This window comes from Phyllopteryx taeniolatus, chromosome 9 (genome assembly GCF_024500385.1).
Source record: "Phyllopteryx taeniolatus isolate TA_2022b chromosome 9, UOR_Ptae_1.2, whole genome shotgun sequence".
NCBI classification, from domain to species: Eukaryota; Metazoa; Chordata; class Actinopteri; order Syngnathiformes; family Syngnathidae; genus Phyllopteryx; species Phyllopteryx taeniolatus.
In genome coordinates, this window is record NC_084510.1 from 2,781,657 (window position 1) to 2,797,954 (window position 16,298).

Consider the following 16,298-nt stretch of genomic DNA (forward strand, 5'->3'; position numbering starts at 1 on the left):
AAAAACATACCTAACAACAGACACATGCAAGAAAATAGGATTATTTAAGAAAAAAAAATATCATTAAAAAGAAATTATTGTGTAGAAGTACTGAACTAACAATATGGCACCGTCGCATAAAATCATTGTTGTATTTGCTTCTAATACTGTATATATATATATATATATATAATATATATGTATTGCATATGTATATATGTTCATTGTGGGCTTTTGTTCGAGGTCATGTGCATAGTACTTTGTCACTTAACTAATCATAAGGGATTGAGACAAGAGCCTTTGCAGAGCGTCATCAGATTCGGGTCAGCGTGCCAACAGAGAATACCAGTCACTGTGTGGTTGAAGCAAGACTTGGATTGACTCATGGTATGAAGTTGAAAGCGGTACAGAAAATTGATGGATGGATGAAGTTGAGCATGACCCCAGAATCCAATTCAGACTACTGTTTTTTGTTTTGTTTTGTTTTTTCACAGTATTGTTGCCAAGAAATTACTGTAATTCAATTTTACAGTAACTTAAGATAAGTGACGTTGTAAAGGCAGATATGTAGATGTGACCCACCTCGCCTCGGTGCTCCCAGGTACTTAAGCAGTCCAACTCGCTCCAGTCGGAGTCAAATACGGATCCTGTGGTGGAACTCACGTTTTTGATTTACCGAAGAACAAAAAGGTTGGTTACAGCCCCGATGGCCTTTCTTGAAGTGCAAAAGAAAGAATCGGCAACACATGATAATATTCTCACGTTGGATGCGGTCCAAAACTGTTTGGTGCGGCCTCTATGCAAGGATATAGTGCCAGGAAGTGGAAATGCTGGGGGAGGGGCGTGGACCCAGCTGCGCATAGAAATAAATGCTCAAAATACAACATAATAAGCAACGAATTAAAGGGGTTACCACCCAAAAATATAACGTAAGAAATATGGCTCCTACAGACGACCTGCTTATTTATTTATTCATTCATTCATTTTCTGTAGTCGCGTGCATGCTGGAGCCTATCCCAGCCATCTTCGGGCGAGAGGCGGGGTACACCCTGAACTGGTCGCCGGCCAATCGCAGGGTAAACAAACAACCATCCGCAGTCACATTCACGCCTACGGGCAATTTAGTCTTCAATTAACCTACCGTGCATGTTTTGGGGATGTGGGAGGAAACTGGAGTCCCCGGCACAGGGGGGGGGGGACATGCAAACTCCACACAGGTGAGGCCAGATTTGAACCCGGGTCCTCAGAACTGTGATGCGGACGTGCTAACCGGTCGTCCACCGTGCCGCCATTTATTTATTTCCTTAGAGTTGTACATTCCCCCCCTCAAACACACATTAGTTCGGGTCGCCTATGTTTTGAAACATGAGGCCATGACGTGGTCTATTTAAGCCCAACTCCATCCCTTATTCACATTCACAATTAGCTGTGAAAACCAAAGCCAAAATGAAGACATTCACATAGCGTCCCCCTTTTGGGCGGTGCGCGCTCCCGATGGCAGGCAGGCGCGTTCTGGAGCTGACTTCCTTGCACTCGCGCGCGCGCATCATCAGGTGGCTATTGCGTTGCTCCAAGCCTGCGCCAACTGACCCCAGAGCAGCGGTCATTTCCAAGCCCTGCCTTTTCCTCTCCTCTCCCTCCTCCAGCTCTCAGCATCGCCGGTTATCCTCCTGCTTTCTCTTCGTGCGACCCCTCCCCCCCCAAATATCCTCTCTCGGGAAAAAAAAAAAACCTGTTCCCACAACGTGACGCTGAGCAACATCCTTTTGAAGAAGGACGATTTGCGGAGTTGTGGCCGCCAGTTTTGTCATCGCAGGTGTCGCCTCCGTCCGAGACTCAGCGGCATGTTGGATCCGTCTTCCAGCGAGGAGGAAGGGGACGAGATCCCGGAGGTGCAGCGCAAAGAGGTGGCGGCCCCCAAGAACCTCAAAGGAGCGCGGTCTTCGCCCAGCCGTGACGCCGACGGTCACGGCGGCGCGGGGGGGCTCCAGCCCCGGGGCCGAGCCGCGAGCCCCAGCCCGTCGGTGGGAAGCGACAAGGAGAAGGAGGATCTCGAGAAGATGCAGAGGGAGGAAGAGGAGAGGAAAAAGAGACTCCAGCTCTACGTGTTTGTGATGCGCTGCATCGCATATCCGTTCAACGCCAAACAACCCACTGACATGGCCAGAAGGCAGCAGAAGGTAAGATCAGGTGGAAAAAAAAAAGTCCTTTCTTCGTTTGCATGACACAACTGTTGCGCCCTTCCGCGGGTGCAACAGCACAGCTGCCCCCTTTTTTAAATTTATTTATTTTATTTATTTATTTTCTGCCAATATTCGGAATGGGCAAAATGGACCGTTTGAGATTCTAAAACATGACTTAATTGCTGATCACACTTGACTGCGCAGCGGTCGTCGTTCGACTGCAATTGAGGAAGTGCAGAGGCGTGGCTGTGACTCTCCGTGAGCAAAGTCTCATTTGAATCTGGCAACCAACATGATACAAGGGGGGCTGGGGGGGGGGGGGGGGGGGGAGGAAAAAGTAATTTGTCATTTGTGGACAAAATACCCATATATATATATATATTTTTTGGTTGACTTTAATTGGTCAATAAAGGGTTAATCCTGTTGTCATGGGAACAAACAGACACCTTTTTTTCAAACCAGAAGCTCGAGAGTGGATGTCAAACAGAAGCAGCTACAGGTGACGATGATGAGGGTCATGTTCTTCCCATTCCCACTGGAGTCGCTCCTGCATCACTGCAGATGAATCGAGCGGCAAATTTACGTATATGGCGCATTGTATGCATGCGGTAACTCAATGTGCTTTACGTGATTAAAAGCATTTAAAAACAAACAAAAAAAACAAAACAAAAAAACAATCTTATAAACATTGAAAACAAAGAGGAAAAAAATAAAGGCACAAGGCAGTTCAGTAATGTGGTGTTGCGGTCTGAACACAAAGGTGCATCAACCTATCTCTCTCTCTCTCTTTATATATGTGTATATATATATATATTAGGCTTTACACGATCAGGATTTTTGGGCCCGATCACCAATCAGCAAGTTTAAAAAAAACACGATAACCGATCACGATCCGATCACACAATGGAGCAATGTGTCTATTTACATGACTTGTTCATTTATTGTACATACAACCCCGATTCCAATGAAGTTGGGACGTTGTGTTAAACATAAATAAAAACAGAATACAGTGATTTGCAAATCATGTTCAACCTATATTTAATTGAATACACTACAATGACAAGATATTTAATGTTCAAACTGATAAACTTTATTGTTTTTAGCAAATAATCATTCACTTAGAATGAACACGTTCCGGCGGCACGGTGGACGACTGGTTAGAGCGTCTACCTCACAGTTCTGAGGACCAGGTTTCAAACCCCGGCCCCCGCCTGTGTGGAGATTGCATGTTCTCCTCGTGCCTGCGTGGGTTTTCTCCGGGCACTCCGGTTTCCTCCCACATCCCAAAAACATGCGTGGTAGGTTAATTGACAACTCTAAATTGCCCGTAGGTGTGAATGTGAGTGCAAATGGTTGTTTGTTTCTATGTGCCCTGCGATTGGCTGGCAACCAGTTCAGGGTGTACCCCGCCTCCTGCCCGATGATAGCTGGGATAGGCTCCAGCACGCCCGCGACCCTTGTGAGGAGAAGCGGCTCAGAAAATGGATGGATGGATGGATGAACACGTTCCAAAAAAGCTGGGACAGGTGGCAAAAAAGACTGACAAAGTTGATGAATTCTCATCAAACACCTGTTTAGTGTCGCGGGGCGCTGGAGCCTATCCCAGCGGACTTCGGGCGAAAGGCGGACTACACCCTGAACTGGTCGCCAGTCAGTCGCAGGGCACATATAGACACAGACAATCATTCTCACTCGCATTCACACCGTCACTGAGAGGAAACTGAACCCACGCTTGCCCCCACCAAGGTCAGGCGAGTGTACACTACACCATCAGTGACTTGAATAGAAGTCACATTCAACATGTAATTATAACGTATAATAGTATGAGAGATGAGCAAAAAGAATTATAATAAGTATATACAAACTTACAGTCTTTCACAATAAAAGAGTATACTGTGACTGTGAATAAGGAAAACTTTTTATTTTATTGATGAAGTGCTCAAGTGTACTTAGCAAGATGAATATAAAGAAGAAAAATAGCTAATTTGGTAAAAGGTGCTTCATGAAATCTGGATGAAATAAAATTGTTTTTATTATGGAACAACATGAACATGGGAAATGTGAAATAGGTAATGAAATAAAATCGATTCAAGAGGTAATTATGAATTGTAAACATTGACACATTGTAGACACTTAAGGTAAGAATTTGGAATTTTCATTTTTGAGGAAAGCAGGACTTGATAAAATAATTTCTCTCTTTTTGCTCTTTTGTTTATTCATTTCTACTTGATTTCGTTTTAGTGAACAGTTTAGAATCAACATTTTAACTCAACTTTAGAATGTAAGCCAAAGCATTGAAAATAAATAGGAGATGAGGAAGAATGTAGAGTCTTTTACAGGATGCTATGTTACCTTTACAGGATGCTATGTTACCTTTGTGCGTTACAAAATAAAGTAAGTTATAAGTCAGTAAGTTATAAAATAAAATGTGACAGGAAAACAGGTGATATTTCATCGCACCATCGCAGTGCCCAACCGTCTTTTTCCACCAAAGCTTTATGACGGGACTGCAGCCGCTTCAGGGGAGCGGTGTGGGCCAACGGGGCTCAAGAAACTTGGTGCTGATGCAACTAGCAGGGTGTAGGCCTCTGTCACTGCCCGAGCTGAGTTCATCATCCATTTTGCAGATCATACGTTTGTAATTTGCAGTCGATGGTATCGGTGTGTCGGATCAGAGCATTTTTCTTTTTTTTAGTCTGAGTATGACTACAGACATAAAAGTATCAGACCCGATACCTATGTCCTGTATCTACTAAAAATACATGTCCATGAGGTCAAACTAAAGTCGCAGCTGTTCTCTTCAGAGAGTTTTGACATGTATTGATAAATTCATTACAGAATGCACAATTTGACTGAAATTTTACTGACTAACTTCGTATTTTTCAATGGAAATGATGAAATGAAATGATTTATCCATACAAAAAAAAAAATACGTTCATATGAGTTGGTCAAGTGTTACAAAAATGTTGCTGCTGTTGCTCAGCTTGCTTGTCTTCCATAGTGGCGTGGCTCCAGCTGGTTATAAGTCAGACAGTGTATTAAAAGTTTGGGTGTGGATTATCAGTATTGACGGATCATATTTTGATGAGCTTTTGTGCAGGCTGTACGAGTGCAAAAGATAGCCATTAAAACAAAAAGTTTTTTTTTTTTTTGCATTCTCTTGAGGTTTTTTTGTGATAGCGGGGCATCTTAAGTCATACAAGTTGGAGTTCAACCAACCGCTCATGGAACGCCGGCGGACTGGTACACTATTGCCAGTGTTGGCTCCGTCCAATATGCCACAGGCTTGCTCCATGTGCAGCTCATAGATTCCCACAACAGAGACACTTAAGGGAACTCTTTATTATGTTCGCTAGCCAGCGAGCTAATGAGCTAGTCCGTGACCTAACGAGCTAGCTAATTAAGGATCTAAACAGCTCGTTCCACTGCGGCCATGTCGTTTAAAGCGCTTCGCTCCGAGTTGTTGTGCGTCTTAGTCCCGAATGAACACACGCGGGACAGTTAACTGTTTATTAGGTTCGCTAGCTCACTAGCTTGTGGGTTAAGGAGCTAAACAGCTCACTCCACTGTGGCAAAGTCTTTTAAACTGTCAGCACTTCGTTCCGAGTTGTTGTGTGTGTTTGTCCTGAAATAACACACATGGGAAACTTAAATGTTTATTATGTTTGCTAGCCCACGAGCTAATGAGCTAGCCCACAAGCTAGTGAGCTACGGAGCCAAACAGCTCGCTCCACCGCAGCAAAGTCTTTTAAAATGTCAGCGCCTCTCTCCGAGTTGTTGTGTGTGTTAGTTCCCAATTAACACAAACACGGGAAAGTTAACTGTTTATTAGGCATAACTTCAGTCGAACACGATATTCAACCAGTAATATAATGACAGTGAACGTCAACATATATTTGATTGACAGGTGAAGAGCTCGTCTTCAGCGGACCAACCAACCAGTCTTGTAGCTCAAGGGCGGGCCTTAATTTTAATGATTTCAGAGGCATAAAAAAATATGATCGTTTATCATGATATTTTTTCGTTTAGCAAAGGCTGATTTTGTTGTCTCGAAATTCTGTTTATACCATGCACTGAGTACCAACATGCAGTTTAATGATAAAAGGCCAGCCCTCATGAATGAAAATGAAATGCATGTTAGTAGTAAAAATATAAAAAAGAAAAAAATATACCTAAATCCCATTGAGAATCTGTGACAAGACTTGCAAATTGCTATTTACAGACATTCTCCATCCATTCCAACCGAGCTTCAGCTATTTTGTAAAGAGGAATGGGCAAAAATGTCTCATGATGTGCAAAGCTGCAATAGACGAGCCCCAAAAGACATGCATCTGTAATTGATGAAAAAATTTGTTTCTACAAAGTACAGTATTGACACGGGGAAACTTTATACTTAATAGTTTGCATGCCACAGTTTTCAGATTTTTAATTGTAAATATATTTGAAAACAATGTCATTTTCATTCCACTTCACATTTATGTGCACTTTTGTGTTGGTCCATCACACGAAATCCCCATTTAAAATGTGAAAAAAAATGTGGAAGAGTTCAAGAGGTACAGTACTTTTGCAACCCAATGTAGTGACCGTACATCAGGTTTTGTAGCGGTAAACAAAGAATGAAAGAGTCATTTGACATTTTGTTTTAAGATCACACTCAGACAGACGCCTTATAAAACACATCCAGTCAGCTGGGAAGTGGGTGGTACTGCTTGAGGGCCAGAGATGCTATTGACCAAAAAGATACAAATGATGGCTCTTTCTTTTAATGTGAACTCGTATGTGTGAGGTTTTGTGTACAATTTGTTGATGCAAAATATGTATGTATAAGTACCGCACTGTAGTGTTCCGAAGCATTAAAAACAGGATGAGAATAAAATGCTCTAAAATTATATCATGTAACATACAGTATATGATGAAAAACTAAAACAATTTCTTGTTTGGTGATTGTCATAGTACCCCTATGAATGTATGAAGCCAGCCATGTTATGTGCATTAGGTTTTGTTTGTTTTTCTTCTTCTAATGAAATAATGTAAGGGTGGGAATCTCTTGCCACCTCAAGATTTGATTACTATTCTGAGGGCTATGATTTCATTGAATTACTGATTATCGATGTCTATAGATGTCTTTTTTCCTTGATAATAATAATAATACACTCAAAGTCACTTCACAGTTCAGTACGCACAAACACAATATTAATCATTAAATCAGCAGTGAGTGACATTGGACATTACAGTGCAACATTTGGCAATTGCATTCAGCATTGCAAAATGCCAACAAGAATGTTTCAAATGTGTGTATTCATTTTTTTATTTTTATTTTTTTGCAGGGGAAAAAACTTTAAGCTCATGAAGCCTTATATTAATTTTATATTTGCAGAGGCTCTCACAGTGTTATCACTGCGACGCAATGTCAATGTGTTGCATGCTCACCTTCCTCAAGCCACACTGTGCGACAGGGCCGAATGGTACTGAACAATTCAGTCACATCTGCAACTAGTTTTCATGAGATGTCTTCAGCTAATATTGCTCTGATAAAAAAAATTGAATCACAAGAAAAATGTTGTCACAAATAACATTACTGCCAATCAACGGGGCAGCATCTCCGTCAATCTCAGGTCCTCTATATGAGGCCGGGGAGCTTGAGGGTTCTGCACAGAATCTTAGCTTTTCCCAACGTTTATACCGCATTAACGGCTAGCTGCGAGGGCGGCGAGCGTGTTAGACATTTCATAGGGTTTACAGTAACTTACTGTCAACACTGTTGCCAACGTCTTCAAAAGCAACCAAAGATGACCACATCCCATGTGCAAGTGTCACTTATCAGAACATTTCCTTCTTTGTCTTCAATCACTCTCACCTGCCTCACAAATCTGTACAACTACAGTGGACCTCGATATAACGGATATCGGATAAAACGGACCGTCGGGACCAAACGATGTGTCCAAAAATAGTTTCCATTTGTCACTTAAAATGCCGTTGACAAAGTCTGTTAGTTCCAGAATTGGCCACTGTTGTTTACTGGCGGGCGGCGTGGTGGATGACTGGTTAGAGCGTCTGCCTCACAGTTCTGAGGACAGGGGTTCAATCCCCAGCCCCGCCTGTGTGGAGTTTGCATGTTCTCCCTGTGCCTGTGTGGGTTTTCTCCAGGCACTCCGGTTTCCGGACTGGCAATAGAAATACACCGGCTGTTGACTGATTTATTCTTTTGTATGACACTAAAATGATCACAGAATACTAAAATACAAGCGGTTTTCTGCATGGATATCTGTTGTTCTTCTTCAAACACAAACTTAAATGCAGTAGACTGAATCAGTAATGGCACTGTTGCAGCCAAGCACAAAAAGGCTTTCAACGAAATCCTGTCTGTGGTAACAATTTATTGTGTCTCTTCTTTGTGTACCATAGATACCTTTTATTAGATTAAATTTGAATTCACATGTATCGCTTTTGTGTAAATACCACTCAATGTGCCAGCCATTAAAACAGGTCTTTTTTGGACAAGAAAGATTTGTATTTTTAGTTTCCTGTGATTTTCTTTTTCTTCATGGCGCTTTTCTCTTCTAATCAGGGATATTTGTATTTCTAGGTGAGACCATTCATGGAGGAACACAATCAGACCATCAGTCTGTTTATTTTCTCCACAACAATAGTACATTTGATGAATCCGCTCATTTCTCTTGTACCACTACACTATCAATGACTCACTTCGGGACTATACACGTATAAATGAATAAAGTAGTAAATTTATAATGGATCGTAGAGGTGACTGGTACTGGTAACTATACATGGTGATGGTGAGTTATGGAAATGCCGACTTTGGAATTGGAAATTGGAAAGTGATGCGCCTTTTCAAACATTTTCCTTTAAGGTGCCTGTGGGACATTATGCGATTGCCCGTGCTATTTTAAATGTTTGAAATGAAATACTGAAAGAAAGTTAAATATGAGTCAGCACAATCTTGTTACAATTTCTTGCACCATTCCAGTGATACAGCTATACCTTTATGGGGACACATTATGGAAAATTGAGCATTTAATTGCTTGTACACAAATACTACGGTCTTTGGAGTGCCTGCCCACCCATCAAGTGTGAAGTTAAACAACTAAGTAAATCTTTTATATTTGCCTATTCTAAAAACGAGTCAGTGAGTGGGCCCTTTTTCATTTTTTAAAATTGTGTCATCAACCCTCCTAATTGATAAGTGTATGAAATGTAGTGTATGAATTTCTGACTCTACCAGTGGAAATGCTTTGATTGCCTTATGTCGTGTGCTCGCTTACTTTCCACACTCAGGGCATTTGCATTGTTCAGTCTACTAGCTTCGCCCCCTCTCGTAATGGTGACAAAACAAAAAATGAGCGATCACTCACTTTCGTATGACTGGACTGCCCACTCAAGGCTAATATGATGGAAAGACACAACATGTGAATTGTAGCTTCAAGACCCTTTTCCATGTATGCACAGCAAACATTTCCTGAACAATCATAATCACTATGACTTCCTTCGCGAACATCTCTTGCTGCCTACTACTCTCTGTGTTCCGGGTAACACCAGAGCAGACTGTTCTGGGAAATGAAACTTCTTTGTTTGCGTTGTGTGCATCTCTAAGTGATATGCTGGTCGCAAGTGATCTGGTTCTTTGAAGTGAACAACCGATTTGTTGGTTTCTGTGGTCTTTTTTTCTGTTGAAGCCGCATGTGATTTGTCAAGATTTGTGTGAGCATGCAAACTGGGATGAGGGAGAGACAAAAGAGCATGTGAGAGCATCGCTACAGTAGTGAGAGACTACACGCAGCTAAGGTGAAAAAAAAATGACCTCCATAAAGCAAAGTAAAATTTGGAGACATCCATCCATCCATTTTCTTTACATTTTAAAGTTAAAAGATAGTTCAAGGGCAGAGCGCAGACTTTACAAACTTGACATTTCATACCAGAGAGGCAACACAAACAACCTGCATTAGGCATATGTGGACTGTTCGCCCATTACTTCAGTTAGAGGAAAAAGGACTAGCATGTTAATGAATGTGCAAAGTGTGTTGCTGCTACTATCGTAGAGTAGCAATACCCCAAAATATTACATCCTTTGGATGGTCCTTTGTGTTTGTATTTCACAGTTTATTTTTGTTGCATTCTCAATATATGAATTAATAAAGAAATATAAACAAAACATGATCAATATAGTCTATTATTGAAATTAGTCATTCATTTCACACATAATTCGGTCATAAATTAATTGAAGCAACCATAAAATGGAGGAGCCAGTTGAGAGCCGAAAGAGCCGGCTCTTTTTAAGGAGTAGAAGCTAAAGAACCTGCTCTCGAAGATGAGCCGAAATTCCCATCACTCTGTCTCTGTCTGTGGTAACAATTTATTGTGTCTCCATAATTCATGAGGACAGCATGTAAGCTGCTAATGATGAAAGCCTTGCCAATCGGCCTGCTGTGTTTTTACTCAAGCACACACAACCACATATGAACATACACCACATGCTTGAGTGTGTGTGATAATCCTTTCACACATCCACTTCTACAAGGCAATGAGTGTGACATAATTATAGGCCGTGGGTGAGTCACCATACCAATCAAATCTATTGAGACTCTGAAACTCGCTGCTGTCCAAGGGGCCACAGGACAATTAGCGTCTCAAAACCACAAGCTTTTACAGAGACTAGGATAACTTTTTTTCCAGTCTTCATAAACACGGAGAAAGCCGGAAGTGGCACAAATTCTACCACATTTCATGATTTCTAATATGGATCAAAATATATACAGTAGCAAAGAAAAGCAGCATGGGTCAGTGGTTATCTCGCAACCCAAAAGGTTGTGGGTTTGATCCTCTGCCCCTGTGACCATGCACAAGTGTCCTTGAGCAAGATACTGTACTCCCAGTTGCTCCTGATGCTGTGTGATCAGTAGGCGAATGAGGAGACAGTGTTAATGTGCTTTTTTTTAATATGCTATACAAGTGAAAGTCCATTGACCATAGCACAGACCGTTTAATACTGTCACAACAGTAACACAGTAGCCATACAGGGTTTTCCTGACGTTTTCGCTTGTGACTGTAATTAGCCACTCTTCCTTACGCTCTTCACTGTAACCGAGCCTCCTCCATGTTTCACAGTTAGTACAGTGTTCTTTTCTATGTACACGTGACACAGGCAAAATTGTTGGTACTCTTATATTAGCGAAAGAAAAAATACAATGGTCATTGAAAAAGAGTGCAGCCACATGATCTTGATGTTTAAGGACAAATAAATTAAGCATAGAAAGAAAATAACACTGTACCTCATCTGAAAGATGGACCAAGTTCATTTGCGTTCTGGGGCTGCTTTGTTGCATCTGGGAAAGGGTGTCATGAATCTGGGCAGGGTATATTGAAATCTCAGGACTATCAAGACATTTTGGGGTGACGTGCTACCCAGTGTACAATAGCTTGGTCTCAACTGCAGGTCCTCCAACAGGATAAAGATTAACACAAACACACGCAGAAATTGCCTTTTAGACCATTCTGAGGCCTCAGAATGGGAGATTTTAGTACTTCTCAGTGTCATTGCCTTGCACCCATATGTAAACCTTGTTTACAGGCGCAAGCTCTTTCCCTGATGAGCGCTCTTTCAATCCTTTCTTGGTCTGCCGATGTGTAATCTGGGATTACCCAACCATTTGTTGTTATGTCACCACCATCATGAGCAGGGAGAAAGCACGGCCGAGCAGTCTCGTTTTACTGGATAATTCTGCCGTTTACATTCAGTATCAATGCACAATACGCTACTATTGGAGCTACAATTTATGTTACTAGTCTAGTACAGTATTTGTTGCGATAGAAATTGAATTGTTTGAATGGTGTTCTATGGAATTAAAAATAAGCGTCAAAATGAAATGCTTTAACTGTGTAATTAATTATTGTTATTAATAATGGATTTTTTTTCATTCAATATCATTAGCATACAGAGGGCAAGTCAACGTTATCTGGGGATGGTTTCACACTGTGACGCACACCTAATCCACCTCTGTTCTAGCTTCCATGTTGACTTGAGCAATTATTGGAAAAAAAAGATAGCAGCAGATGATAGGTGTAGAGCAATGTTATCTCCTTTTTCAAATAACCAGATGGCACCTGTAGGGACTTTGTAACTGTTTTTTTTCTTCACTCGAACAGATGATGATTTTGATCACAGAAATGCAAATACAGTATTACGATGTATAACTGAAATGATCTGTGCCGTGATATAGAAATTAAAATTTTGTGTAACTTGAGGCCAGGTAACTAATCGTCTTAAATCAGATGCACAAGATGAGAATCTTATCAACACTGTTATTTTTGGCAGGAAGCTTAACTATTAGTGTATTATGTATATATAATTATGTATATATAATGTTATTTTGTCTCTCTATATATATATATATATATATCCCTCCATCCATCCATTTTCTGAGCCGCTTCTCCTCACTAGGGTCGCGGGCGTGCTGGAGCCTATCCGAGCTATCATCGGGCAGGAGGCGGGGTACACCCTGAACTGGTTGCCATCCAATCGCAGGGCACATACAAACAAACAACCATTCGCACTCACATTCACACCGACGGGCAATTTAGAGTCTCCAATTCGTGCATGTTTTTGGGAGGTGGGAGGAAGCCGGAGTGCCCGGAGAAAACCCACGCAGGCACGGGGAGAACATGCAAACTCCACACAGGCGGGGCCGGGGATTTGAACCCCGGTCCTCAGAACTGTGAGGCTGACGCTCTAACCAGTTGGTCACCGTGCCGCCGTGTATATATATATATATATATATATATATATATATATATATATATATATATATATATATATATTTTTATTTTTATTTTTATTTTTATTTTTATTTTTATTTTTATTTTTATTTTTATTTTTATTTATTATTTTTTTTTTTTTGGGAGGCACGGTGGAGGACCGGTTGGAGCATCTGCCATTATATAAAACATCAAATATTGTGTTTTACCTCAATACTTAACTAATATATAATGTGCCTGTGGATGAAAAAGCGGAGCTTGTGACAAAAATGTGCTCGAGCGGTACGTTCAGTACCAAGCTGGTTACGTTCAAATGAATGAAATCATCGAGACACTTTTGAAATATCCATACTCTTGCTTTTATTCTCAACCACGTCTTCTCTCTTTAGAACCCGCTTCTTCCTTAACTATTATTAAATTCTAATTATATAATTAATTATGCGGCACGGTTGACGACTGGTTAGAGTGTCTGTCTCACAGTTCTAAGGACAATCTTTCTTCTTTAGTGTCACATGGTGCGGCACTAGCTCATGAAGGACTTGAGCTTTGGAGTCGGAGGACAGGTTCCCAGTCCCAAGTCCCACTTCATAAAAAAATGTTTTTGGAGAGATGCTATTTTGCTTGCTGGCTACTGTTGAGGTGTCCTTGAGCAAGGCATTGTCCCCATCCCCAGCTTCTTTGGGCACCTCTTTCACTTTGAATCTCTCCTTACATGCCTGTATGTGTGTGACCTGGTTCTATGTGTTTGTGTTGTGCTGCACAAAGTATACATTGGAGTGAGAGTTGAATTTCCCCTTGAGGGACACAAACAAGTATAATACATTTAAAAATTAAAAACATAAATTTGACTATCAGCAATATAACAATGTGGAAGGACATCTAATGCTTTCTAAATATGGAATCCAGGTGCAGTAAATACAAAGAGAAGAGCAGCGGACCTAAAATTTAACCTTGTGGTACCCCATGAGACAGCGGTACTCAGAACTACAAACACACACATAGTTTGTCTGCCAGGTAGGATCCAAACCAATCCATAGCGCTACCACTTGGTCGCACCACTGAGCTACTAATATATTGTGGTCCACAGTATCAAACACTGCAGTTAAGGTCCATCAGGACAAGACACACACAGTCCTCTGAGTCATTTGCCAGAAGGAGATAACTGAAAACTCTGAATAAAGCCGACTCTGTTCTATGCAGCATTTTAAAACCAGACTGGGAGATCTTCAGGACATCATGTTAATCTAGGACTGCCTTCACCAGATTGAGCACAATTTTTTTTCAGATTTTTTAAAATGAAAGCTCAATTGGAGATAATTGCTGGTTACACCCCAGCATTTTTAGAACTATGGGTTACAACACCAGACGACAGACTGCTGTTTATAACGGCCAGAACTGTAGAAAAGTAGAACCTGATGGCTTTATCTGGCTAACCACATTTTCCAAAACCTTCAAAGACACAGGCTCAGATGGCTTTCACACCCCACACCCACTCAGCTGCGCCACCGGCAACCATCACACCTCTGACTCCCCCTCCAGCGTTGACCAGCCACGAACAGGATGTGAGACGTATCTTCAAACAACAAAAATCAACAAAGCGGCAAGCATAGACCTTTTGTCCCCATCCTGCCTCAAAAGGCTTCTTTATACTCGCACGGACAGCGACCGCGCTGACGTCACTGCGGCTGTCCCTCACATAGTTTGCCTTTGTACTACTCGAGCGCAACCCAAACGCGCTGTTTTGAAAGTGTGCTGCAGTTCTCCTCCAAGTCGGGGGTGTCGCTACAGCTGGGAATTTCCGGTAGCCGTTTTTACTTTCCTTTCAGTAACAAGGAACAAAGCAACAACAATGGCGACCGCGACAGAACAAATGGACCTAGATGACCAGATGATACATTTATTTATGCTGCAAAATCAATCAAAAAGGCGGCGACGTAGATGGTATGTCGAACCAATGGGCATGCTTGTACGTCATCACAGCATGTGACTAAAACGGAGCAATCACGGGAGATGTTCTCCACGATGTTCGCTGCACAGCAACTTTTTTTGTCAGGTGCGCGGCAAGCTACGCAGAGGTGCTGCACGGGGCAATTCGTCGCTCACGTGATGCAATGCGGGCGTTGTCGGCTGCGCGACCGCGCGAGTATAAAGAAGCCTAAAGTCTGCGCGGACCATCTCGCTCCAATCTTCACACAGATCTTGAATAGATCTCTGGAATTGTACGAGGTACCATCCTGTTTCAAAAACGCCTCCATCATCACAGTCCCCAAGAAACCTGCAATCTCGGGTCTGAATGACTACAGGCCTGTCGCCCTGACAACTGTGGTCATGAAGTCCTCTGAACGCCTCGTGCTGGACCATCTCAAGAGTGTCACAGGTCCACTGCTGGATCCCCAAACAGGTCTGTGGATGACACAGTCAACATGGGACTGCACTTCATCCGAGAACACCTCGACAGCACGGGACCTACGCAAGGATCCTGTTCGTGGACTTCAGCTCTGCGTTCAACACCATCAACCCCAAACTCCTCTCCTCCAAGCTTCTCCAGCTCAGCGTCTCGCCTGCCATCTACCAATGGGTTTATAGCATTCTGACGGGCAGGACACAGCAGGTTAGGCTGGGGGACACATCTACATCTACATGCACCACCAGCACCGGGGTGCCCCAAGGATGTGTCCTCTCTCCGCTGCTTCTGTCTCTTACACGTACGACTGGACCTCAACACACTCGGCTCTCAAACTCCTGAAGTTTGCAGACAACACCACAGTCATCATAGACCTCATCAAAGACGGTGACGAGTCTGCGTATCTACAGGAAGTGGAGCGGCTGGAGCTGTGGTGCGACCGACACAACCTGGAGCTAAACACACAAGACTGTAGGGATGATCGTGGACTTCAGAAATCATCCTTCGCTGCAGCTGCCCCTTACGCTGTCCAACTGCCCTGTGTCAACCGTCGAGACCTTCTATTTCCTGGGAATTACAGTCTCTTAGGACCTGAAGTGGGAGACCAACATCAACTCCATCCTCAAAAAGGTCATTCTGAGGAAGCATGGTCTGCCACAGGAGCTGTTGATGAAGTTCTACACAGCAGTCATCGAATCAGTTCATCCATCACAGTCTGGTTTGGTGCTGCCACAAAAAAGGACAAACTCCGACTGCAATGGACAATTAAAACTGCTGAAAAAATTGTCGGTTAACCCCCAACCACCCTAGAGGACTTCCATGCTGCCAGAACTAAGACAAGAGGATGCAAAATCTTCTTGGACCCTCCACATCCTGGTCACCACCTCTTCCAGCTCCTTCCTTCAGTTAGGCGCTATCAAACAATGCAAACTAAAACTAGCAGACATTCCAACAGCTTCTTCCCT

The 16,298-nt window shown here is 42.4% G+C and overlaps 1 protein-coding gene across 18 annotated transcripts in view; it reads left to right on the forward strand.

The window, feature by feature from the left end:
• The first annotated feature begins 211 nt into the window (after nucleotides 1-211).
• cadpsa (Ca2+-dependent activator protein for secretion a) overlaps nucleotides 212-16,298 on the forward strand; it is a 242,163-nt gene continuing 226,076 nt past the window's right edge. For all 18 annotated transcript variants that reach the window (XR_009790075.1, XR_009790076.1, XR_009790078.1 and 15 more), the window contains exon 1: nucleotides 212-2,159. Coding sequence is in view for 14 of the 18 variants with exons in the window: in XM_061784285.1 (XP_061640269.1) it covers nucleotides 1,824-2,159 (336 nt within the window). In the remaining 4 variants the exon portion in view is untranslated. The remainder of the gene's footprint in view (nucleotides 2,160-16,298) is intronic.